Consider the following 26860-nt stretch of genomic DNA (forward strand, 5'->3'; position numbering starts at 1 on the left):
AACTACAGGCACGTCTTTTGTAAGTACTTTATTTCAAATTAAAAATGTTCATTAGTGGAAATATTCTTCAATCTTAGTTCAGCTGGTATTGTTTAAAAGATATAGGACTGCTTTTCCCTGCATGAAATATATATATATAAAACAATACATTTCGTCTTCAGTTGCTTTTAGTATTTAAATTTGTATATTGCGTATAATTCATTTCAAGATTGGGCCATGGTAACGGATGCGCATTTAGTGTAAAAGGTTCTAGATTTGAAACGGGATCACACCACACCACATGAGATTTCTGACGTACAAATGCCGTATGCATTGCTTTTCTCGGGGTTTTCCTGTTTCTCTCTAGCCGATTCACATCTTCCTTCATTCGCGTCTGATATTTATTATCCTGCAATCAGTCACGTCAGTGACATATGGCTGTCTCAGCTGTTCAAGCGTTTCACTTCATTTGGTGACTTGCATTAAGCAGGATAAAGTATAATAGATTTTCCTTTTTATTTTCATAATTCGTTTAAATATTGCATACTCATAAGCGTGTTAGTATTACGTTTTCATAAATATGTAACATATGTAATATTACATATACTTATATAATATTACATATTTCTTACATTTTAAGCGATTTTTGTTACATATTTATGTACATATTTAGGGGTTGATATTACATAAAAATCCGGACTCTCGTAATAACTGACCGTGTAACTATTATGATCAGTGTTTCTTCAAGACCTGTCTTTGGGGGAGCACTGTCCCCCCAGAGCTCTGAGAGTAATTCCCCGATCAGACCAAAACATTTATAATACAGTGAAACCTCTCTAAAGCGGACAGCCGTGGGGAATCAAAAATTGTCCGCTATAGAGAGGTGTCAATATTTCCTTTCGTAAATTAGTAAACAATGTAATATCCAATTAGAAAAAATAATTGCGTGAATCATGTATTTACGAATATTACCAAATAATACTGAACCTGCATTATCCTCTGCCATTCAATAGTCTATGTTCTAGACACAACATGGAAATAAGATTGTATAGTTTTCTGCACTTTACACTTATCACTACTTACTACGTTTACAGTATGTTCCTTTAATTTGTGGGTTAGGGCCTAATTGCAGTGCAGTAGTGTCTGATTTTAGGCAATATGCGTACCCGAGGGCAGAAGATACTAAATTTGTCTTCTGTTTAGTCAGAGATTCTAGAGGAACAGTAGAATAACGTCAGACGGCAGGCAACTGTCAATCACTTTTGTGTCTAAAACAGGTTGAATGTGAGTGAAATGCAAGCAAAGGACATGAGGGTGTTGTTAAACAGATAATGCTTCATCTGGATTGCTGAGTAGACAGTTGAGGCGGCAAAATGTTGTCACAATGCTTCCTTGATGACACATGTATGAATTACTAAAAATGTACTTTTACTGTATTTTTCAACTTGTTTCTAGAGAAATTGTCCGTAATACAGAGGTAAATAATACCTATAAAAGTCAGAAAATACTGTCCGTGTCCGTACTAGAGAGTGTCCGTTTTAAAGAGGTTTACCAATATGATTTTTCATATTACAGTGTTTGGGGATTACAAAATATGTCCGTTACGGGAGGTGTCCGCTTTATAGAGGTGTCCGTTAGTAGAGGTTTCACTGTATAATAATACATAGAATAGTATCAGCAGTGCCCCCCGGGATAGTAGTGTGTCCCCCGAAACATTATTTCTGAAAGAAACACTGATTATGATAGACTTCGAAATTATGATGATGAATGCTGTCAAAAATATTTTTTTGATCAAGTGTAAATATGAAGGACTGCTTCTACCATTTGTCTCAGTCTATGTGGAGGAAATTTCAACAATTAGGTTCAGGAACTCAATACAAGAAAGATGAATATGTGGTTACACATAATGGAATGATTTCGTGTTTAGCATTTCTATCAGTGAATGAAGTTAAAAGTGGCCCGAGATGTACATAATGGATCGCACCACCGAAACAGCAGACCTGGTAGATTATTTTTGGTGTATATGAGGGGGTCTTTCGTGAAACACAGAAGCTAATTGAGGATTCTAAGGGTATAGGCACGCGGCACCATACCTGCTAGCACAGAATAAATATGATTTATTACACACGAAAAAATTCTGCGAAGCATGAAACAGCGATTTCCAGCAATTGATTGGACATAAGCAGGTGGATTGAAATCCAAGGTATCAAAAAGGACTAACCACGTTTTGGAAGCTACAATATTAGCAGCCAAAAGTTGGCATCAAAGAAAAAAGTTAAAAAAAGGTAAATACTTGCGTTTCAAATAAGAATTAAGAATTTAAGCATTAGTCTATTTGATAATAAACGGAGGGTGCATGATTTTCTAAAAAGTTCATCTCGTTTTACAAGCACCTGAGATGTGATTGATGGATATTAAATTGTGGAAGTATGTATGTTTGTCTTAATTTTATTATAGGGTCTACCCTAGCCTTCACTTATTGACAATTATAACTGATGTAAAACTCCTGACAGTAGAAAAGTAAATAAGTTTCTTTCTAAATTATCCCTTTTATTTGTACTTTAATTCTCTATAGGGCCAGTCCTACAATATCCTTATATTATTTCTAATTACTATCAGTCAGAATTAGATATCAGGAAGTTGTCAGTTACTTTAACCCGTGGTTCGTTCTACGTGCTGTGCCAGATATATATTCTGTCAGATAGATAACCATTCCGTTCGGCGTCTATAAGATGCCGTGTAGTTTGGCCCAAGCTTAGGTTCAGATGGCCTGTTCCCTATGATTGTCCAAAATAAAATTGTATTAATGATAATTTATAACATTTGAATGATAGTTGAAAAACTGGGAGTTTTAAATGTTGAGTTTTCTTTTTTTCTTTCTTTCTTTCCTTTTTTTTTAAATCTTTGAAATGCTCATATTAGTTCTTCAACTTTTCATGATCATGCTGTTACAAGTGAATTATAGTGGCAATAGTTATTTCCCTGACTTTCCAAATATTTGATGTGAATTAAATATATATATGTAACATATTATTCGTCATGTTATTTTTTTATATAGTTTTAAGTTATCCTGTATGTACTGTAAGGCCCGTTACAGTCACGTCGAACTCTTCTTATGGGTGCTTACATAGTCTGCTCCGTGAGGCAGATAGGGCCATTAAACAAATGGCTGCTTACATAGTCAAGCGGAACTCCGCGCGCGGGGCAGCCACTTCTCTTTAAAATCTAAAAAGAAACGTGCATGGTAGCAAAAGCAAAATGAAAATTGATCCAGATTTCTTTTCTTATTTTTGATAGTGAGTTGCTAAATAATATTTTATACTGTTCTATAATACTATTTTCATATTTTTAGTGTTATTTTTAATTTAGCTACAATGTCTATGTTTAATTCGAACTTCCAATTAATGCCTTTGCTTTATTGGAACTGTACATGTGGTGCCTCGAATGTACCCTTGTTAACAGTACGTGACTATTGTAATTTTTCGCCTTTCAACAAATTTCAAATTTCAGTTTCAGTTTCAATTATCACGGAGGTTAAATTATCGCCTTGTTAATGGGATCCCTCTTGTGAGGAATACAAAAAGCTTGACATTCGTGAACAGGCATGGAACGAGATATGTAAAATATTTTTGTTGTAAAAATGAAGGTATGGACAATGAAAAAAGATAAATTGAGGCAAATAATTTATCTCTATTATTAAATAGTTGATTGGATGTGAAGTTCTAACCAAATGTACAAACATTCGTTATTTTCATTTGTTAAAAAACAATATCATGACATTTTTAAATCTTCAATCCACTGTACATTTTTAAAGGAAAGTGCTGTATTTTAAGAACGTGCATATGGATTCTATTTAAACTATATTTTTATAATTTCGATGGATTTTTTTCAATTAGGTCATCGAACGACTGAATTGACGTACGGAAATTATTGAAATACTTCTTCTCGTCTTCTTGCAAATCTATATACACAGAAATAAAGCTCCCTTCAGACTTCTTTGAGAAACTAAGGGATGAATCTTGAGACATTTATTTTTCTGTGTTCTTCGTTTTCTCTTCTTACAGAAATATTAAGATGCCACTATTGTTCTTTCGATCTTTTCATGTTGACTCGCAACACTGACTGAGAAGAATCCTGTATATAATCACGTGACGCGTAGCTATGGATGACTGTGTAAGCACGCACGCGGAGGGCGGACGGCGGTGCGCGGAGCTCCGCTTGACTATAAAACGGACCTAAGAGTCTTTTAATAAGCATCCAATTTCTTGAAGTTATTATCATTTCAACTGTAATTGGGAACGTATAAAAGTTATTCAATAAATGTGTTATAAACTCTTTTCTTTTGTTTTGTAATATTTCACAAAAGAATATGAAATAATTTAGATTACCATTTTTTCCGCACCAACAAATATTTGTATCTTTTTTCCTTATACAAAACAGTTTTTTTTTTGTGTGTGTTAATGCTGTGTTGAATATTACACGATAAAATAGCACAATTTTCGATCTGGACCACATTCTTAATACTTCCCAATTGTTAACTTCCAAATTATCCGCTAAACTCCAGTAATGCTTGCCAGGACCTTCTCTTTTTTTCTTTTTCCATTGGGTGATTAATATTTCTATTTTATTTTTGATAATATATTTGAAATTATAGTAAGGAATTTGTATATTAGTAACACTCAATGCATCCGTACAGGCATCTTTTATACAGGCATGTTTAAGATTGAGTTTTTTAATAAGTAAAAATGCTTGTCTTATGGCGAAAGCTTCACCTTCAAACACAGACATATTAGAAGGTAGTTTGTATTGTTTCTGTATATGTAACTGCGGTATCAATAAGGCAGCACCGACTTGTTTATTTTTTTGTTTTGATGCATCTGAATATAAGTGTATATTCTTTTGGAAGAGAATCTATATAAAATTGCCAAATGTTTTATATATATTATGTAAGTTTTCAAATTTATGAAATTGTACATATTGTGGAATAATGGCTGGAATTTTTATTAAGTTAATATTATAATTGAATAAGTATGCTAGTATACTTGGAACTTTTGCTATGTTAGCTTGCAATTCTTTTATATTCTTAAAGACAGTAAAGATCCATGGCAGTGATTTTTGGTAAGGAAGTTTTTTACTTTGATTTATAATTTCCATATTTTCCAGTTTTTTAATTATAATTCAGGAAGTTTTTGCCATCCGAGAAAGTAAAAACTTTGCCATATGTTGGAATATTCTTATTTCTATCGGTACATTCATTGTAGCTTCGAAGATTGCATTCCTTGGGCAAAAAGCTGGTTGAGATAATATTGTCTTAATCATATCATAATGAAGTTGTTGAATTTTTGTATAAAACATTGAATAATTTGTATTATAAAACATGGATCCGTATAATATTCTTGCTCTTAATGTCTGTTGATTAATCAAGTTCAGCACATGAGGTTGTATTCCCCATTTTTTAGCACTCATACTCTTCAAAATATTGTGATATTTGGTTCCTTCTTTAGTTTAATATTGAAGGTGGGACTTCCAGGATAAGGTGGTATCAAGATTAAGTTCTAAATATTTCAAGTGTTTCGTAAATTTTAATTGTTTGCCATTAATACTTGTTTGTGGAAGATGTTGTATACGTTTTTTGTGAAAATTGTAAATGATGATTTTCCCAATTAATATCCAATCCATTCTGAAAACTCCATTGATGTATGTTTTGCATATTGTGTTGTATTTTTTCCACTCCTATTATTAGATTTTCCATTATTTCGTATGTGACAAGGTCATCAGCATACAAAAAGGAATTTGTAGTTTTATTCAACAAATTAATAAGATCTAACATAAAAATTTTAAAAAGAGTTGGACTTAGTTTACTGCCTTGAAGCAGGCCAGGTAGAAGTTCGTCTAGATTTTGAATAAGAATTGTTCAACTTACGTTGAACGTGTCTATCATATAATAAATGTTGTTCAATGTACGTGTCTATCATATAATATTCAATGTACGTGTCTATCATATAATAAATTGTATGAGTAGTACGAACTGTTGAGGGATATGTAGTTTAAATAATTTGGAAATTAATTTATTTAGATTTATAGAGTCATAGGCTTTATGAAAGTCGGCACTAATCAAAATGAGATATTTCTTTTGTTGAAAAGCTCTCCATATATCAATGATTAGGGGACCAATAGAATCAAAAGTCGAGCTATTTTTACGAAAACCTGTAATATTGTCTGGTAACAACGGATTATACTCTATGTACCATTGTAAACGATTTAACATTAATTGTTCAAAAATTTTTTAGGCTACATGAGAGCAGAGCTATTGGTCTATAGTTTGTCGCAATATGACTTGGTTTATTAGGTTTAAGAATTGGTACGATGAGCGATTTTTTCCATATTTCAGGTACATTACCTATTTTCCAAACTGAGTTTAAATAAGTTAGGAATATTCTTTTCCCTTCTAAAGGTAAGTTTGTGTAATGGACGTATTGAAATCCATCAACACCTGGTGAGGTGTTCTTGATAGTTTTAAACACCACTTCTAATTCTTCTAATTTAAAAAAGCTTATCCTTATTATGTTCTTGCTTATTTTGTAAGTTAGCTATTATGAGATTATTTGAATTTACAAAATCAGGTGTTAACATAGCGTGAAATTGCTTTATCCAATCGCTTTTTATTGAATTCCAAGTACTTGATGCAGATTTTATAGAGTTTTTAATAAGTTGACAATGTAAAAATTTCCAAACTTTTATTCTAAGAGTTTGGAATGATAAATTGACACAAAATTATTTCCAGTGCTTTCGTTTAATTTTAATTAAGATAATTTTTGTTAATGCCTTACTATTGATGTACAGTCTAAAGTCTTGAGGAGTTTTCGTATCGAATAAATTGCAAAAAAACCGATTTCCTTTTATTAATTGCTTTTTGTGCTTCCCGGTTCCACCAAACAGGTTTAGCTTGTGGTGTAGTCTGAAAGGAATTTTTCAGTTTATGGCTCTGTACCAATTCTTTGTGTTTTGATCTCGCTACAGCTTGTGTTAATATTTGGTTTAGTTTGAATAGAGAGCAATTAGATGTGTTAGATTTATTTAAGCTTTCTGAAATAAAATGTTGATACTTATTCCAGTTAATTTCCTTATTAATTTTATTTATTTTGGATGTGAAGTCATTGCCGATTGAATACTGATAAGGAGATGCTTTATCTAAAAAAAAAAAAAAAAAAAAAAAAGGGATGAGTGAGCGTCAGAATAGGACGATGGTCACTTTCTAAAGGATCAAAGTATACAGATCAATGTGTTAAAATGTAGTATTGAATTTTACAAATAGTTATGTCAGGAACGCTATTACCTTCTATAGTAATTCGAGTTGCAGTACCATCATTTAGACATAGATAAGGATATTCAGTTAGGGCTTGATTAAGTATTTTACCAGCAGTATTCCCTTTGGATGCTCCCCATACTGGAGATTGAGAGTTCCAATCGCCCATTAAATAATCAATCTTATTATTTACTAACAGTTTTTTCCAGAATTGGATTTGTGGTATAGTATCAAGCGGTATATAAATGTTAACAAATTTAGTATTATTTATTTCCAAACCAGTTAGTTGTATTTCATTATATGTATTACTTATTGCTTAATTGAGCGTACGAAAAGGAATATTTTTCTTAATTCATGTAGCTAAACCACCATATCCATCATCTCTTAAATGTTCAATAATATTGTAATTATGTAATTTTAAATTTTACATCTCTCCTTTAGCCTAACCGGCATAATCGTGGGACGTAAAACTTAAAAAAAAGAAAATTTTACATCCTAGTGTCATATAATACTCGGCACCTGGAAATGCATAAGGTTTTTTTTTAAATTGGAATTATATTTTAGTATACAATTTCGTACACAGTAATTAAAAAGTGACAACATGGTTAAGGTTGTGTGAATAGGGAAACAAACTTTCTCATCGAAGACAACAACAGCCAGGTGACCTTTACATAAGCTTCTCGGCCCGTTGCTTTTTCCAAAACAAACACCTCGTGACGTGATGGACTTTCCTAGAGTAAAATAAGAACAAAAATACTTACTGAAAACAATTTTTGAATTTTTCACCATCATACGTCACGAGATTCAATAATATAAAAAGCACGGGCAAGAGGCAGAAAAGAAGAAAAATTGATCCATCCTTCGTTCCGTACAGTTTGGGTCAGAACTTCAAAAAGCAGCCATGGAGTTTGGGATTTGTGCCTTGTAAGTATCCTTTCTTTACAACAATATTCCTTTCCACTTTGGAGAGGAGATTCAGCAAAAACTCTGCCATCTGGCATGTAATGAGTCATTTATCATTGTGGGTGTAAGTCTCCTGAGTGGCACGCAACCCACTATGCTGTACTTGCAAATTTAAAAATTTTGTTTTCTTCTATACATGCAATTCAAAGATTTTATTCTGTACAAATCAGTAATAATAAATTGTATTTTTAAATGGGGCCACTCATTTTATTTTAAAGCCCTGATATAGCTTGCTTTAGCATTTTTTAAAATATTTTATGGCTCTCCCGGCTCAGTTATTCGGGTATGGACAGCAGATGCCCAGCGCTGTTTGTTATTTTCGCCCACTTCAAACTATTCAGCTTCCAGTGTTTCAACGCCATAATTCACAATGTGTCTGGCAGTGTAGCATGTGAACTCTCTCCTAGGCGGCTTCTCAGTTATTGATCCCACGGTTCCTCATGGCGATCACACATGCTAAGTTTTATGGACCAGCCGCAGTGTAGGATAACCAATAGTACATTATGTTCCACTATAGTAAGGTTATCTTCTATGTTCAGTGCAACGGCTCATTGTCCTCGTCTCTTTGCATATTAAAAACCGAACAAAACAAGCTTTGGAGATACATGTCGTAACCATTTTTGAAGAAACATGCCATATTCTTTTTTAATTTTTTAAACATACAGGTGGCAAAACCATTTTTGAAGAGACATGCCATATTCTTTTTGTTTAATTTTTTAAACATGCAGGTGGCAAAACCATTTTGAAGACACAGGCCATATTCTTATTTTTTAATTTTTTAAACATACAGGTGGCAAAACCATTTTGAAAAGACATACCATATTCTTTTTTAATTTTTAAAACATACAGGTGGCAAAACCATTTTGAAGAGACAGGCCATATTCTTCTTTTTTAATTTTTTAAACATACAGGTGGCAAAACCATTTTGAAGAGACATGCCATATTCTTTTTTAATTTTTAAAACATACAGGTGGCAAAACCATTTTGAACAGACATGCCATATTTAAAAAAAAAAAAAAAACATACAGGTGGCAAAACCATTTTCAAGAGACATGCCATATTCTTTTTTTTAATTTTTTAAAACATACAGGTGGCAAGACCATTAATCTCTTTGGAGGATATGCTATATATCTATATATATATTTTTGACATGCCGGTGAAGGAGAACAAAAACTTTTCTTATTAAAATTAGTAGGATGCACGTATATGTCCCGCAAGTAATGTAGACATCAATGGGTAAAAGACTTGCACTCTTCCGAGTACTACAGTTTTTTTTTTCTTTTCACAATATTTTTTCTTGTTTTGTAAGTCACAGGATACTTATACCCACAATGGCTGTTGAACTTGCGTTCCACACTCCATGCATAAAGGTTTTTTTTTATTATTATTTTTTAATTGATGCGGACATTTTCAGTAGCCGCTCAATAAACCCCAGAGGGGGATTGTCATATAATACTCGGCACCTGGAAATGCATAAGGTTTTTTTTTTAAATTGGAATTATATTTTAGTATACAATTTCGTACACAGTAATTAAAAAGTGACAACATGGTCAAGGTTGTGTGAATAGGGAAACAAACTTTCTCATCGAAGACAACAACAGCCAGGTGACCTTTACATAAGCTTCTCGGCCCGTTGCTTTTTCCAAAACAAACACCTCGTGACGTGATGGACTTTCCTAGAGTAAAATAAGAACAAAAATACTTACTGAAAACAATTTTTGAATTTTTCACCATCATACGTCACGAGATTCAATAATATAAAAAGCACGGGCAAGAGGCAGAAAAGAAGAAAAATTGATCCATCCTTCGTTCCGTACAGTTTGGGTCAGAACTTCAAAAAGCAGCCATGGAGTTTGGGATTTGTGCCTTGTAAGTATCCTTTCTTTACAACAATATTCCTTTCCACTTTGGAGAGGAGATTCAGCAAAAACTCTGCCATCTGGCATGTAATGAGTCATTTATCATTGTGGGTGTAAGTCTCCTGAGTGGCACGCAACCCACTATGCTGTACTTGCAAATTTAAAAATTTTGTTTTCTTCTATACATGCAATTCAAAGATTTTATTCTGTACAAATCAGTAATAATAAATTGTATTTTTAAATGGGGCCACTCATTTTATTTTAAAGCCCTGATATAGCTTGCTTTAGCATTTTTTAAAATATTTTACTAGAGGTGCTTAGGTGAGGCAAGAGCACCACCGACATAAGATTTTCGCATTTTGTACTAGTGTGTTAGTAGACAATCGTTTAAAGTATATTTATTCCTCAAATTCTTGAAAGGGGCAATTGCCCCCTCCTTCCCCCTAAATGACGCCTCTGGACGTATGGCAGGCTTAATTATATGAGGTTTTTGGCATCACATCTGCTACTAGAAATGCTATGACAAATGCTTCCGTGCGATTTTTGTTGAGGCAAAAGATACAGAAGAAGAAAAAAAAATATATAGTCTGTGGTATTGCAGACGGATGTCAGCGTCAGCTGTGCGTGTAAAATGTCTGAACGTGAGGATATTGAAGATAATATTTTATATGAATTACTAGTATATTCTGAATGGAAACAAGAACCTGAGTTATTGGTAAGCTTTAAGATTTATTATCATAAGTGGAAAAACAAATCGAGGCCTTTGTGAATATATTGATAAATGGCAACATTGTGGTGCTGGTGTAGTTCTGGCGCACCACTTTTGGAAGGTGTACAGGTAAATTTTAATACTTTGCATTAAAAGACACCTTTGTAAGGAACAAATGTCTCCAGGCGTCATAATTAAATACAAAGCTATACAGCTGTAATTTATGTTTACAAGTGTAGGATTACTACTGTAGAATCATTACAAGTGCTTTATGACGGACAAAATAAGTGAGTGCGTATGAAAGATGATTTTATTAGATGCTGTTTTACACCGGCGGTATAATTGTGCCCAGTGTACAGAACCTGCATTTTCTGTTTACAAGTGGAGCATTATTTGTATGCCCACGCCAAGTGCTATAGAAACTCGTATCATTGCCATCAAACCCACTTCTTTTCACTACCCTCGCCCACGCTCATACTACCGTCGCTCACGCGCCTGCTCCCTTTGGGCACAATCCTACACGGGCCCACCGGTTTCGCCGTACGCTGGATCGGTTAGATAGCATTCGTGCTTTTTACTTGCCACCAAGCACAGATTGGTGTGTGTTTTTTGCACTGTAGCTTTTAAACCACACATCCAGAGGCCGTATTTATACGCAAATTGTAGAAAAAAAAGTAAAATTTCAGAATTACATCTGGTAGTCCCCTTGAATTTTAACTGTACCAAGTGAGAAATAATGATGTCGCCCAACAGAAACAGCGAAAGAATTATAATCTTTCAACAATTTCTTCTAGTGGTGGGCCAAAAGTAAACTAGTACGAAGATTTTAACGTTTTTAACTCTAGATATATTGGCCCGGGATGGTTTTGGATTTGGAGACCAGTACTAAGTTAACGTATCCCAACATAACCTGCACCAACAAAAAATACAGATAACACATCGAGAAAGTGCGAATTTTTTAAACTCTACTTTCCGACACAAGGGCCTCAACAGATCAGGTTGCCCTTGTGCCATAGAGTAGGTCCAATGTTTTCAGAATGACAAAGGTAAAATATGTTTCATTTATGAGGAAGTTCATTGTGATTACCTCAGAAAGTCTTCCTTAAGAATTCCTCATTACACGTTTACTTTAAGAGAACTTTATCGTTTTGCGTCCGGAAATATGCCATAAAAACTACAGTGTACAGCGAGGGGAGTGGAAGTGAGGGGGGTCGTCCGTATGGAGCAGGTGCGTGAGCGATGGTGTTTATGCGCGTAAAAGAGGATGTCGCTAAAACAGTAGATTAGTTACTTTCTCTATCGAGAACTTCATGTCTTCAAAAAGGTACCTTTCTTTGCCAATGGAAATGACATTTCTCTATTCACATTCTTTGTGGCCTATGGCAATAGCATTTTACCTTGGCAACGACATTTCATACCATTAACACGATGTTCGCATTTGAAACGACCAGTAGCTGTTATTCTATTTCTTTATTTTCAATGCGTTCCTACATTTTCCACACTTTCTGCTCAATTTCAATAATCTGTGCCGCTTCACATATCGTATGACTATTTTTTTCACCAAGATAGCCTAACTTCTTATTAAACTCACAATCAAAATGTCACATCCGTTACATGCAACTACCGTCTTTGAATGCTGGTAATTAATTACCTTAAAACAGCATAATGTCTGACGTCAGCATGCCTCCACTCAAAATAGTACCAACAACACGGAGCTTCTAACACTTGAAAGTATCACATTACACTTCTTTATTATCACGAATTTCGTTAAAAATAACCAATTTGCCTTTTCTGTGTTTTTCACATTTCTGAATCTACTTTCCGGCATTTAACCCATAGTTAATACCTTACAAGTACTCCTGTTTTGTTTTTTTCCTACTTCACTAGTAATTATATTTTGCAAATATTTTTTAATTTCCTGCTTTCTTTATTCTTCAGTTAGTGTATATCCATATTTTTTTAGTGCTTACACCTTTCAAATGTTCAGTGTTGGAAACTACCATATTCGGAAATACCGAAAACAGTGGCCATAGGACATCACAATTACAATGCATAAAACACAGACCGACTTGTGATAGATCGCCACTAAACGCACGAATAGTATCTAATTTTGTCATGACAGAAACACATCTGGTACGTAAGCGAAGATTTTTATACGCATAAACGACAATAGTAAGAAAGAAAGAAAAAAAAAACCTTTCATATAGCGCATATGACACAAATTTGCGGTACTTATATGATCACATATACTATCTGGGTTAGTTTCTAAGACAGTGGGTTTGAAACACTGGCACATCATGCTCTGTTGTCAGTTTACCTAATATAGTCTCTCTACGAGACTTCATACGGTTCGAGATTAAACTTCATTTATTTCTGTATTTAGTCACTGTAGAATGATGACTTCTGTTACTTTTTTGTTTCTCTGACCCTTAAATTTCGTATAAATCTATAAATTTCCTCGTAAATTTTCATGTTTTGTGGAGCACCTGCGGAATTTAATACTCGTAAAGTTACAGGACCTGTTGTTCACTTTATAACGTATGTAACATTACCTTTCTTGCTTTCAGTGTTTATGTTAGGTTCAGTTTTACGAGATGTTATAAAAATGTAGTTTTACAGTTAAAATCAGCGACTGCGCATGAGAGAAAGACATATAAATTATTAGTTTCCATTAACACCGAATTTTAGCACATTATAAGAAAGCTGTACGTAACCTTATTGCACATTGAAAATAGGTCTTCATAAAAATTATAATTTTACTCTTAAAATGAGTGATTGCAAATGAAAGAGTACTACTGTATTGGATAATTTTCGCCGGTTTAGTATTTCTGCGTAGTGTAGAGAAACTATATTTTGTGTTTACAAGTGTAGCATTGATCAACGATAAAATTTCAATACAGCTCTTATAGAAAGAGCATTGCCAATTCTCGTTCCAGTCCAGGTTTGCATTTATTGTCAGATTAACTGCCGTACATGGCGGCCCCGAAATGTAAAATTTACGAAACAGAATCAGACGAAGTATCAACATGAGACTGACAAAACATGTAATAAACGTCATTACTGTAGGGAGAGTAATTAGCGAGAAAAACGATGTTAAATTGTGGATTATATGAACTCGAGTATTGATGCAGTATTAGGTAAACTGTCTGCCAATAGAACTTAATATATTGCAGTGTCTAAACCCACTGTCTTATTAACTAACGTAGGACGTATATGCGGGTTAACTTTATAACACCCACTCCAGTTGGTATCCTCATGCAAACAAACAATTACCTTCGATTAATTATAATAAAATGTGTCCAAACTTTCCTAACCCGAAGCTAACACGACCCTACCCTATTTATCCCTGCTCTGCTATACCCTCTTAAAATGGTCCTACTTTTCGATGCGCAGCTGGAGCATGTATTGTAAAGTTTTCCCGTGTTGCAATAGTGGAGGGAAATACATAAATGTATTGAAATCGAAATTGCACCTTAACCAAGTATGGTTAACGTTTGCTTTATGAATGCAATGTGATGTGCCTGAAATAGGACAATACTTTGATATCGAAAAGTCATATATAAACACTATATTGAAAACAATGGTGCTGATTAAAACTTTATCAAGATGCTGAACATGATTCCGTTAAACATTTTTTTCTTTCTTGCATACTTATGCTATTGTGGTATTTGTTGCCGGCCTTATTGTAATCAAAATTTAATTAATATGGAATATGTAATAATTATGTATAACAATAGTGATCAGTCGTCATGTTAAAGGAAGATATTACCCCGTTGGTGAGGACGGTCGGCTGTACGGAGAGGAGGAGGCAAATTCCTGTAGTAAGGGAATTTCTATGGTGAGTTATGGGAAGTCAGGGAATTTTTGCTTAAAACCTGTAAGAACCCTGTTACTGAATGGCAAATTCGTTGTCATTTTTCCTGTAATATTTTGCCTTAGATCAGAATTTAATGAAATTTAATTTACCTTCAAAGTGAAAAATCACTGGAGAGCCCAAAGGCGGAGCAAGGAGGGAGAGCTGTTTTTTCCGACACTGCGGATGACTTTCCTCGTTTAGAACTTTGGAACCGTTACTGCTTTATCTTGCATAAAGATTCAGCAAATTAATTACATATTGTAACTACTAGAATTCTTTCCCTTTTGCACTTGCATCAAAGTTCACATTTTGAGGATATGACCAGAAATTGCTAAAAAATAAACGGAAGTATTCTTTTCATATTACTGAGCTCCTGCTTAGCCGAATTCTCGACGCGTGTAACTTCGGTTTTCTTGGTCCCTGGTTGTATTCCCAGTGAAGGTACTAACATTTTTCGAACTTAACCCAGCATCATGAGATAATTGGACTGTTTGAATTGAGATGTATCAAATTCCTATCCAGAAAACCAAAAATGACACCTGGAACCGACCACTCGTCACTCCGGATAATTTAAACTCTGCGAAAGCCACATTATTCGCGGAGGGCACAAGTGTAGCAATAACAGGCGAAAACCATCAACAGTTAGCTACTAACATAGAAAATACCGTAAAACAGCTGACGAACTGGCTTGATCATAATAAGTTAATAGTAAATTCAGAAAAAGAACTTTGTCAATAAGCTTTAAATAAACAAACAACAATCTAGATAAAGGAAGTATAAAAATAGGAGAAAACGAAATAAAATAAGTTAGTTTCGTAAAATTTTTAGGTGTACATATATCATCAAATTTAAAAAGGGATTATCATATAGAAAAAATTGTGAATAGGTTAAGAAAAATATGTTGCGCCGTACAAACCATTAAAAACACTATAACCCGAAATACAGCAAAAATATTATATTACTGCTCATTTGAATCTATGGATTAATATTTTGAGGAAATACTGTAAAAAGTAGATATATATTATTTCCTCAAAAGAGAGTTGTTCGAATCCTGGCTGGTGTAGGATCCCGAGAGTCCTGTAGGAAATATTTTAAGGAACTAGCTATACTATCTTTACCATGTTTGTATATATATTGCTTAATAGAATTTGTAAGATTCAATATAAATGAGTAAAAAACACACGGTGACGTGCATGGTTATAACACAAAAAAAGGCTAATTTTCTTCCACCAAACCATAGAACAGCAATGTACGAAAAGGGATTGAAGTATGCTGGTATTATGCTAAATACCAAACAAATTAAGTTACCAAACAAATTAAAGGTAATCAAGTCTAATGTTGCATTCAAAAAAAAATAATAAAAATAAAAGAATACCTATTGTCACATTGCTTCTATACAATAGATGAATATAATCAATTAAATAGTCACAATGTAAATAGTAATAACAAATTAACAAAATAGGTCCATTTATGTATAAATGTATGAATTCTGTTTAACAGATGTGTTTAATATATGTACTGCTTTAATTAACCATGACGAATCCCATGTACTATCGGAAAATTTTTTCCAAGTTTGTACAGAATGGAGGATAAATAAAATGAAATGAAATGAATGGTCCACCTTGTCAGCCGTAACCCTTCATCGGGTGTAGCACTAGGAAATTTAGTACTCCTTGATATATGTTAGATAATTTCATCAATTTTACAATGCCGTGTAAGTAAAGGAAGCTAAAAAGAATGCAACTTCGTTATTATCTTTGTACTTAAAAGAAATACTAAACTTCGTGTCGCAAGAGCCCACTAAAGAGCATGGCCGGCCATATGCGGCACATTTCAGTTATGATCCTGGAATACACAGAGGGGTGCTATGACTCTCCAGTTCATTGTTTACCTAGACGTAGGGACTGGGTGCTATGGCGTGCTTTGCTTTTTAACGAGTTTGGTCTATTAAAACTCCTTCATATATTTACTTTGTCCGTGTATCCTTCCGTCTGGGAAACAAAATATTTCAAGAACTACTGGTGAATCTTTTCTTCTGTATATCTGCACTAAGGTAAGAAGTAGTAAAATTTATATATCGGGACAGCCTTAAAGGGCTCTTTCCTCAATCACTGCTTCTTTTCATCCCCACAACCCTCGGTTAGTCCTCGCAAGCATGTTAAACTGTCACTGCTCTCAGTATTGCCGTACCTCTGATCCACTTGTGTAATTAAAGTCCGGCAAAATAAGGAGAAAGCTTTCCTTCCTATTTTCAGTTAACAACAACAACAAATTCAACTAGGAAAAAGGAAAGGAATTGAGGCAACATTGGTTTTTAGCCAGAAAGAATCATAAATCTCTACCACGTGTCGCGAAGACTAGTAGCGGAAGGTTTAGAAGGGTAAAGAGAGCTTTCAGAATTCTTGAAAAAAGAGCTATCTAAGTATGACCCAAAGTATACTACTACTTCTGGTTCAAATATTGATCTCCATAGATCAAAAACGGTAACATAGATCAATAAGCGATCTTTCAGAATATAATTGAGCGTACAAAGAAAAAATTTGATTCCGTCCTTTATTCCTGTATGTCAACTAGGAGTGGTGAAAATATATTATTTCGTTTCAACACTGATCACAATAGTGCGAAACGGCTACACATAAAAAGAACCGGTTTTCCAATAGGAGTTAATAGCGTAGGAATAGATTCCATCTTTCCTCTATTGAAACCGGATTATCGGTTTGATGTTTGTAAAGTTTGGGGACACCGTAGTCTAGTGGTTAGAGTGTCCATGTGGTCACGGGTTCGGTTCCCGGCCCGTACATCCCAATTTTCGGCGTCCACCCCGCGTCGTGAGTCAAACTGGGGGAGTCACGTGAATAAAAGATGTGACGGTCACTAGGTCGATTTATAGAAAGAGACCGAGCGACGAAGCGCGTTGGCCACGTGTTCCTGATCAATTTTGGTCAGGATGTAGATGGTAAAAGATAAGGATCGAGTTCGTTGGAGAAGGTGGTATTCAAACCGAAAGTGGTATAAATTAACCATGTCCGATTTTAACGTTGCTCATAGCATAAACGGCCATAGATAGCAATAAGCAGTTTCCTGCAATCGATTAAGCGTCCTAACAATACTCTTTACCTCCCTCCCTCACTCAACTAAAACCGGAAGTGTCAGAAATCCGCTACAACTTGTGGCTTCAGTATTAACCCTACAACCACACCGTGCTTTTATTAGGACATGTATCACACCGTGGGGTCATATACGACCCCAGTCTGGAGAGTCGTTTAATTAGACTAGATACGGTTATATTATGTTAGATTAGATAATATTAGGTTAGGTTAACTTAGGGTAGATAATGTGTGGTTTGTTAGATTATATATGTTTGTGCAGGTTATGTATATATGTGTGTATATATGTCTATATATGTTAGATAATATCTATATGTATTAGATTAGGTTAAGTAAGGTTAAATGAGGTGAGGTTAGGTTAGGTTTATTAGGTTATATAATCTTATACATTTCATGTATCACATTTTATATATGTTGACATAATTCGTTTCTTTACCGATTATCCAATTAGTCTAAAATACACAAGTTCTACATTATAACAATATAAAATGTTTTCATTGGGTTGCAATTGTTTGATATTTTCATTGTTTTATATGGACATGAAGCAGTTTTCATTGTTATCATTGTTTACATTTTGCAATTCTCGCAAATGTTGAGTCGGTGTTCAGCACACACACTTCTCTTACACAAGTAACACACTGCTACTCCTTTCTGTCTTTCTTCCGGCTACAGAAAGCACATCTACCTGGTCGTCCAACTGGTGTCACACTTTGTACCGGTTCCTTTTCGATGCCAAGAACATGACGAATATTGTTCCTTAGCTGTTTTGGCAACCTCTCGTTATTTGCTCTCCTTTTCATGCGTTCTTCACAGAGGGCCAATGCAAGAGCCTTCAAGAAATCAGAACGCTTCTTCAGTGTTGAACTAGATCCCGAATTGCACTGAAGATAACGAAGCTATTTAATGCCGCTGCATCTAACATACCATAAAAAAACTCTGAGTGGCCATCTACGTGTCTTCCTGGCAACTGTTTTCGAATGACAGTATTGATCAAATTGATCCACGCCTCCTTTAGTTTGGTTGTAGAATAAGATTATTTCTGGTTTCTGCGTCTCATTGTCTATGTCAGCTTGACTATGCATAGACGATATCAGAACTACGCACCTGTTTTTTCTTGGTACAAAGGAGACAGCGGCTTTGTTTTCCTGAAAAAGAAACAATGAGGAATAAACTGGTTTCCCTTTTGTTTCAATTACACATGGTGGAAGTTTTGGTTTGTTCTTCCTCATAGTGCCAACCATGGTGAGTTCTTTTTCCGAGAGCTTGTCAGCTACCTCACAGGAACTAAACCAGTTTTCCATAGTTACATTTCTGTTTGTGTGATGGATGGATTGTGTGAGATTCAACACATATTCAGTTGGAATTGCAAGCTGTGAATCTCTTCTCTCTTTTCCAACATATGGTTTTGATGCACACATATACGATGTTTTGGCGTCACACATCATAATAACTTTTATCCCATATTTATCGGGCTTGTACATTTTGAAAGGGCATCTACCCCTGAACTTCAATAATTGTTCTCTATCGTGACATATTCTGAAGGAGTATAATATTCAGAGCAGTGACGCACAAAGATATCCCACACTTCACGGATGGCAGCGAATTTGTCTACAGATATCACTTACTGTCAGGTGAGAATTTTTTAGAACACCGGCTAGATAAAGCAAACCGAATAAGGCACACAATTCAATTTTGTCAGTGGGAGATAGATAACTCTGATCTGATTTGAAGACACACTTTTGTCTTTCTATTTCTTCATTGGTAAAAATCACAATTGTGTTCAAAATATCTAAAAAAAACAGTAACCAAATGTCCTTTGCATCGGTTCTTTGTTTCGCTTCCTTCTTGGGCCCTGGGAGATTAATAACAATGTTTTTTTCAACGTTCTAGTGGACTTTTGGTGGAAGGGTTTAGTGTACCACTTACTGCCATTCTTCCCATAAATGACTTTACGTTGTAACAAGTCGGCAACATCATCGTTATCAACATCAGCTTCAAATTCATCCTCCGATTGATCATTCTGCTCCTCATTATCCTCATTTTCACTTAACAGTTCATCAGCATCGGACAGATCATCATCTGATTCTTCTAAAATGCGTACAATATCTTCCTGGTTAGAAAACTTCCTTGATGCCGCCATTCGTAAAAAATCGCCCACAAGAAAATGATTTGTTATATGGCTATTCAAAACAAACTATGTTTCATTAATCACACCGTCGGGTCATATATGACCTGAGCACTCAAAATAACACAGAACTTTCCGCACCAACACAACAATGCAACTTGCAGTGTCAACAGCATGCTCCGAGCTGAAGCTAGACGAAGTGTTGTGTTTCCCTTTCACAACGGCGCTGGCGCAGAACGCATTTTATATGCACTGGGGTCGCCGGTGACCCCACGGTGTGATTGTAGGGTTAATTACATGGTGCAAAAACGATAAGAGATAATGAGAAACCTTTTATTTTAAAAAATCGATTTAGCGTTCCAAAGAATAGGTATCATCTTTCTTAATCCTCGATTCAAATCAGAATTGATAGAAATCAACTAATTCCGGTCTTAACGTTGATCGCTATAGAATAAAAACGGCAATAGATAGCAAGAAGTTGTTTTCTGCAATCAATTAAGCTGGATATATTCCATTCCCACTCTAATCTTTCTACTAAAATCGAAAGTGGCAGAAATCTGCCACTTCTTGTTTCAATATTAATTGAGAAAATATCACGCCATACAAACTGTACTCCTCCACGAGGTGCACACCTGAGACAGCTACATGTTCGTATTCTTAATCAAAGTGATAATCTACTGATGTGCTGCCGTATTTTTGTCGTATTGGGTTTTTAGTTGGTTTTTCAAGACTTACATTTACTTCGGGGTTTCCTGTAGGGACAGCTAGAATCGGAAATGAAATGAAATCTTTCAGTTTTACGTCCCATGGTTATGCCGGCTACGCTAAAGGAGACAATGCTAATGAGCAATGAATGAAATCGTGTAATGAAGAAAGTGGGAGTAAACTGGAGAACCCCGAGAAAACCCACGTACACGGTGTTTGTCCATCATAAAGCTCACTTGGCGCGAGCTGGGATTAAACCAAGGACCCTATGCACCATAGGTGAACGCTCTACCACTGAGCCACCGCGGCCCAGCCAGAACCGAATCCCTGGTAATAACGGGTCCGGGTACCCGATTCTAAGTTCTGGAACCGAGTACCATATTTTAGGTTTTGGATTCGAGTGCCGTTCTTTGGATTCGGATACATATTGCATGGAATATGAAGTATGATTGTGGAATTAAGACGTAATAGAATTTCTCAAATGAAAATCGGATCAGGGAGCACATAAAATAACTGAATATCATTCAGAATTCTTTGTATTACTCTAGCCTCCTCTCACGCTCAACTTTTTCTGTTCAGTAGCATAATACGTCGCAACACCAGCAATTAAATACATAAAGTACGCAAAGATAGCACAAGTCCTTATGTCGTGCATAGAATCCAGGAATTCAGCAATGAATATTCCACAAACTCAACGCGCTCCATAGCAAGAGAACTGAACATGTCAGATGCAACAGTTCACAAAATTTTTGCGAATATGCCAATACAGATCGTATTTTCCTCGAAACTGCAAAGAAACTCTTAACACAATTGAAAAATTCAGAAGAAATTAAATCTCTAATTTTCTTTTCTGATGAGAAGAATTTGTCCGAGTGAAGATGGAACATGTATAAGAGAGAAATTGATAAAATTACGTCCATAGATAAAGAAACGTTAAAGCGTACTCAAGATTCCGAAATCGAATTTAGTCTATTATCGCAACAATTTGAGATTTTTTTTTTTTTTTTTTTGACAATTTAAAAAATAATGACTATGATTATGCATCTATATATATATATATTATATCTTCTGAACTATGTATTAGGTACCCAAACCAATTGTCAAATTTTGAACCTGCAAAGAGAAAGGCGGTAACACGTATCTGGAAGACGCACCTGCAAAATAAGAAATTGTCGCTATCAGCATCAATAATCCGACAATGCAATGTCCAGGAAATACATTTTACAACTATTGCATGTCATGGCTGACCTTAGTAATATGTGGCTTTGCCTTCTCCCGAAACACAATAACACCTCTGAGCATCATAAGCACTGACTCCACTGTTTCCAATTTTTCATGCACTTGTTACAGTTACTGAAGTATACAGTTGTATTGCTCATCTTACTAGGTAACAGCATTTCCCGATGTATGGTACCCCTTGCAGTCCACCAAATACAGAGCAATGGTGGTTTGGGAATGGGATCATGTGCCAACAAATGACAACTTGGGGATTATCGTCAAAAACCCGCTTCTCGTCTCACGTCAGCAGTCTGCGCAGAAACAGTTCTTTCCCGAATCAGAAAAGAGGAACACGTGGCGTTTCTTTCTGAGCCACAGTTAACTCATGTGTGATCCACCGTCTCACTTTAGACTGTTTTCCAGGTTGGTGGAGGTGGCTCTAACCACTGGGAACTTAACCTGGAGGCTACAAAAGGAAACCCTCACTAACATGTTAGTTTCCTTTTATCTGTGTACTTATTGTATTGTTTCACCTCGAAATGAAAGTATGCAATTCCGCCATTATCCGATAGAACTTTTTCGAGTACATGATTAAACAAATCATGCTATCGGTAGTGTCGGATACTAATGTTTGGATCTGCATTTGAGTATGTAAATACAGATTGCTCGTCACTTGCTTTATTCACTTTAATTATTTTCGTTTGCGTATTTGTTTTTTGTAGAAACCATCTAGAACAGGAGATGTCATATATAACACGAAGTCACAAGGCCGTTGGTCAATAGGAAGTCTGGTGCCGTTTTGGGGCTCTGGTAGTCCGTTGACAAGCAATATTGCAAGGTAACGAACTAAATTTATAAGATTAGGTTAATGTGTGTGGGTAGTCAAGTATTTCATGATCTTGTATGTTTTGTACCTTAATTAAAGAATTGGGTGAGGATAACTAGACGTTTGACTGGTTCAGTTATTTTTATACATAATAGAGGACTGTGACGTTTCTAGAACAATGAACCAAATATATTTATAATTTTCAATGCTGACAGTAAAAATTAACAATGGAATAGAAATACTTAACTATCTATAATTCCGATTTGTGAAATCTTTGCAATTATATCAGTTGCTGCTACAGCAGTCTTCCTTAGACGTTATGATACGGTTGGACTAAGGGAGCTTACGTACTATAATATTCTGTGTTTTAAGAAAAGAATATGATTCTTACAAGAAAAGTTATAGTTTCATAGACATAGTTTCTCCCTTCCAATGTATTAGTATCAAACACATCAGCTAACGCTATAACACTATTAAAAATAAACGTTTTGTGTTGTTGCATACCCATTTAAAATTTTGCTCACAAACTGTATTACTTTCGTACTTTTTTCCGTGATTTTTTATTATATACAGTCACTGCCAGACGTCTGAGCACAAGTGATATTTTAAGAATTTTTCAGTCTAAATATTGTATCCACAAAAATCCGTGTTTGTTGGATCTGTTTTGCAAAATAGACATTGTTGTTCACATAACACAACGAAAATACATTGTGCTGTTTCCATTCAGAGAAATTTATTAAAGAAGTTTGCGTTCATTGAATGCAAACTTCAGCTTAATAAGAGCTTTACGAATCCTAGGAATTTGTTTGATATGTATCCAACCTGTGCGACTACAACAACTTTGAAGAGCCTTTCGAAGATATTCAGTATTCATTGGCGTGTGTTCACCCAGTGTCATGTGAAGTTCATTCCACAAGAACTCGATGGGTGACAAACTGGCGGCTATTCTGACTGCGGCTCTTCCATTTTTTGTTATTATGTGAGCCTGTTCTTTGCTTTGCAGATCATTATTACATAACTTTGGAGAATGTTTGGAATTATTATCCTGTTCTAGTACAAAGTCACGGCCCAAAATCAGCAATCCTAATGAAATTAATTGTATGCCTACTTAAATTTTATGATATATGTTTTTATCAATTATTCTGTTGATTTAAATCACTAACTTGGTTGTCTGTAAAACAACTCCACATAATGACACTACCTTTTCCGTGTTGTGCTTTAGGTATTACACAGTCGAAATGAAGGGGTTCTTTTGAAAGGCGACGCATAAACATTTGCCGTTGGGAACTGAAAAGTTGAAATTTACATTCGTTGGTGCAGAGTACCCACTTCCATTGTTCATCGGTGCATATACCGTTATAGCAAGCAGTTAGGTTTCTAATTCCTCAGTTGACTCTTACTGGAAGGTTCCGTTAAGAAAACATGTTTGCTGTATCCATTTTTTTTTTTTTTTTTTTTTTTTTTAACTTTCGACCAACAATAGAAGAAGAGAAAGTATTTTGATCGTAAAGAGAACGAATTCGAAATTTCAGCGAATTTGTACCCTTCATGGCCCATATTCTCAAACGTCAAAAGAAGTAGTTGAAAGGTGTTCAATTTGACAGCGATGATCACGCCATACCATTCTAAACAGCTTTGAGAGAAGCTTCTTGTAACAGCGCAATTAAACATCGATGAGCTGAATTGTCAGAGGAATGAGTTGAAAAGTAACACTAATTGTAGTAACAATGATTGTAGTAAAATGTTCTTCTTAAAGAGGGTAAGAGTAATAATTCCTCCTAAAAACCGATGGTCGCCAGTCGTGAGGGGAAATGGTCAGCATAAAGGGGGTTCAAAAATCTTGTTCTTATGGAACTATAATTCCGCCCCAATATTGATGATGGGTGATTGGCCTAGGGCTGAAAAGAGGTAATAAGAAAGTTCTTTTTTACCTAATCTAATTTACATTTTTCTTAGGGCTCCTTTACTCTCTATGACCAACGAAAATATTTGAGTATGAAAATATAATGTAATTAAACATATAAATTTCATGAAGTAGTCTTTCCCGTATAGAATTTGAATAAAAGAAAAATAAATGTAACTCATTTTTAATATATATATATTAAAGTTTTCCATTAGATTTAGTGTGAAAATAATGTAGATATTTTGAAAATGTTATTTTTCGTATTAAGTTGTGAAATGAAAATTTAATTTTACCTTTCAGATTAATTAACCTGCAGCTTCCATGGCAATTCGCAATTGGAGAAAAAGGAAAAGTAGTTGCCATAGCTCAAGACAGTTTGTTGGAGATTCGTTCGTCGAGAGATGAATATTCTTCAGTTGTCGGGAAAGCCGTTAGTAAGTAGAAGGAACATTTTCGTAAATGCTTTGTGTATGCATATAACATTGTTTGTTTGAAGTTCAGTATTTCTTTCCAGCATAAAGGCTATATGAAACATGATTTACTGGCCTAAAAAACCTTGAAGAACTAGAGTTAGTTTAGACTTTATTCTGGTTAAGAAACCGTGAAAAAAGCAGCGTATTTAACTTTTTTTTTTTTGGGGGGGGGCCTCTTTTGGTTTTTAATTTCGCATTCTATGAAGATTAAAAAGAAAAATACTTTTGTTGAACTGGTAAATTTATGTATGAGGCACTTAAAATACACTGTTGGACATGGAAAATGCAATACTAAAAAGAAGAGGTAGCAGCCCAAATATAGCAGATAGATATGATAGCTTAAGGTGTAAGTGCGAAATGACCGTGCTTACCGCTCAATGTGATGAGTAAAAGCGCCACGAGAGCCTAGTAGACAGCTCAGAGGTCAGTAGCGCGTGATTCAACATGGGCCTTTAAAAATGACGAAGTATATAGAGAATGAGTTCTTTTATGTCTTCTTAAAGTATAGCAATATTTTCGTCTGCAAGAGATTATCAGAGATAATCAGCTATAGTTGGGAGATGTGTTGTGCAGTCATGGACCAAATATGTTTAATTAGTGAGAGATCAGGTGAACGTTTCGGCCAAGGGAACTGAACTATTGTGGTCCTCCAGGAGGACTATTGTGTTCGCGCAAGAAGTTGCGTGCCAAATGCAGTTCGGGGTTATCCTGTTTGAAAATGGTTCCATGAATTTTGTTTTAAACCATAATCTGCTCCAATGCTTTGTTTATATACCGTTGGCTATTCAAACACTCGGAAACGCGAATTACTTGCAAGGGGACACGGTTTCTAATGAAAGAAAAATCATATTTTTACAGTCACTTAAATAAATTGCATTTTTTAGTAGACTTATATGCTGTATGTACCTTTTAACTGTTATCTACAAATACTTAATCACTTCAATGAAAACACCTAAAAAAAGTGCAATGTTTCAGATTATTTTGGCGTTGAACTACCTTTCACCCTTAAAGCAGCTGCTATGCGACGTGGAATGAAGTCATAGAGATTGTGAATGCTAGTAAATGGACTCATTCCCATGCAGTGCATTATCAGTTCTGTGAGAGAGGATGGAGGCGGAAATCTGCGCTGCATTTATGTCTCCAAAATGGGCCACAGGCCTTTGATTATGTTAAGTTCTGGGGATTGGGCGGGCCATGGGAGGCGTTCAACTTTATCCCGATATTCCTCAGACTGCACCACAGCAACTCTAGGTGTGCGAATAGGCTCATTATCCTGGAGTATGGTTTCATTGTCCAGAAGCAACATCTGCACCATAAGTAGCACATGATCACCAAAATTAACAATATAATCATCGGCAGTGTTGCGACCGGTAAGCATCAGCACAGGATCAATTGAAAACCAGGATAGTGCGGCCCAACATTACAGAGCCGTCACCGTGTTTCGCAATTAGACGGAGACACTGCGGATCACCTGCTTCTTTGGGCGTTCTGTAGTTTCAAATAGAGGAATGGTGACTTATCCGACCATATCGCATATTTCTAGTTATCATTGATCCATGTTGCATGTTCGCAACACCATTGACATCATGCTAAAGCGTTATGAGAGATTTCACCTGTGAAACCGGCCCTATATGTCTCGTATATCTCACAGCCGACTGCTGTGCTATGACTCCCATGTGTTTCCATTAAATTGATAAGTGAAGATAAATAGTTTGTTTGAATTATACTAAACATACAATAAATGTTCTCATTATGCTGATTAGGCCTGGAAGAAAGGGACAGATGTAGTTGGGAAACCTAGGGAAACGTCGAATTCGAGTTGAATATTTAG

General features: G+C 35.3%; 1 protein-coding gene across 1 annotated transcript in view; it reads left to right on the forward strand.

The window, feature by feature from the left end:
- Window positions 1–10691: 10691 nt before the first annotated feature.
- LOC145675670 (NBAS subunit of NRZ tethering complex-like) overlaps window positions 10692–26860 on the forward strand; it is a 163537-nt gene continuing 147368 nt past the window's right edge. Inside the window, exons 1-3 of the mRNA XM_081746258.1 lie at window positions 10692–10822; window positions 22550–22665; window positions 24857–24990. Coding sequence (XP_081602384.1) covers window positions 10739–10822; window positions 22550–22665; window positions 24857–24990 — 334 coding nt within the window. The 5' untranslated portion in view covers window positions 10692–10738. The remainder of the gene's footprint in view (window positions 10823–22549; window positions 22666–24856; window positions 24991–26860) is intronic.

Source organism: Thermobia domestica, chromosome 2 (genome assembly GCF_964235325.1).
Source record: "Thermobia domestica chromosome 2, izTheDome1.hap1.1, whole genome shotgun sequence".
NCBI classification, from domain to species: domain Eukaryota; kingdom Metazoa; phylum Arthropoda; class Insecta; order Zygentoma; family Lepismatidae; genus Thermobia; species Thermobia domestica.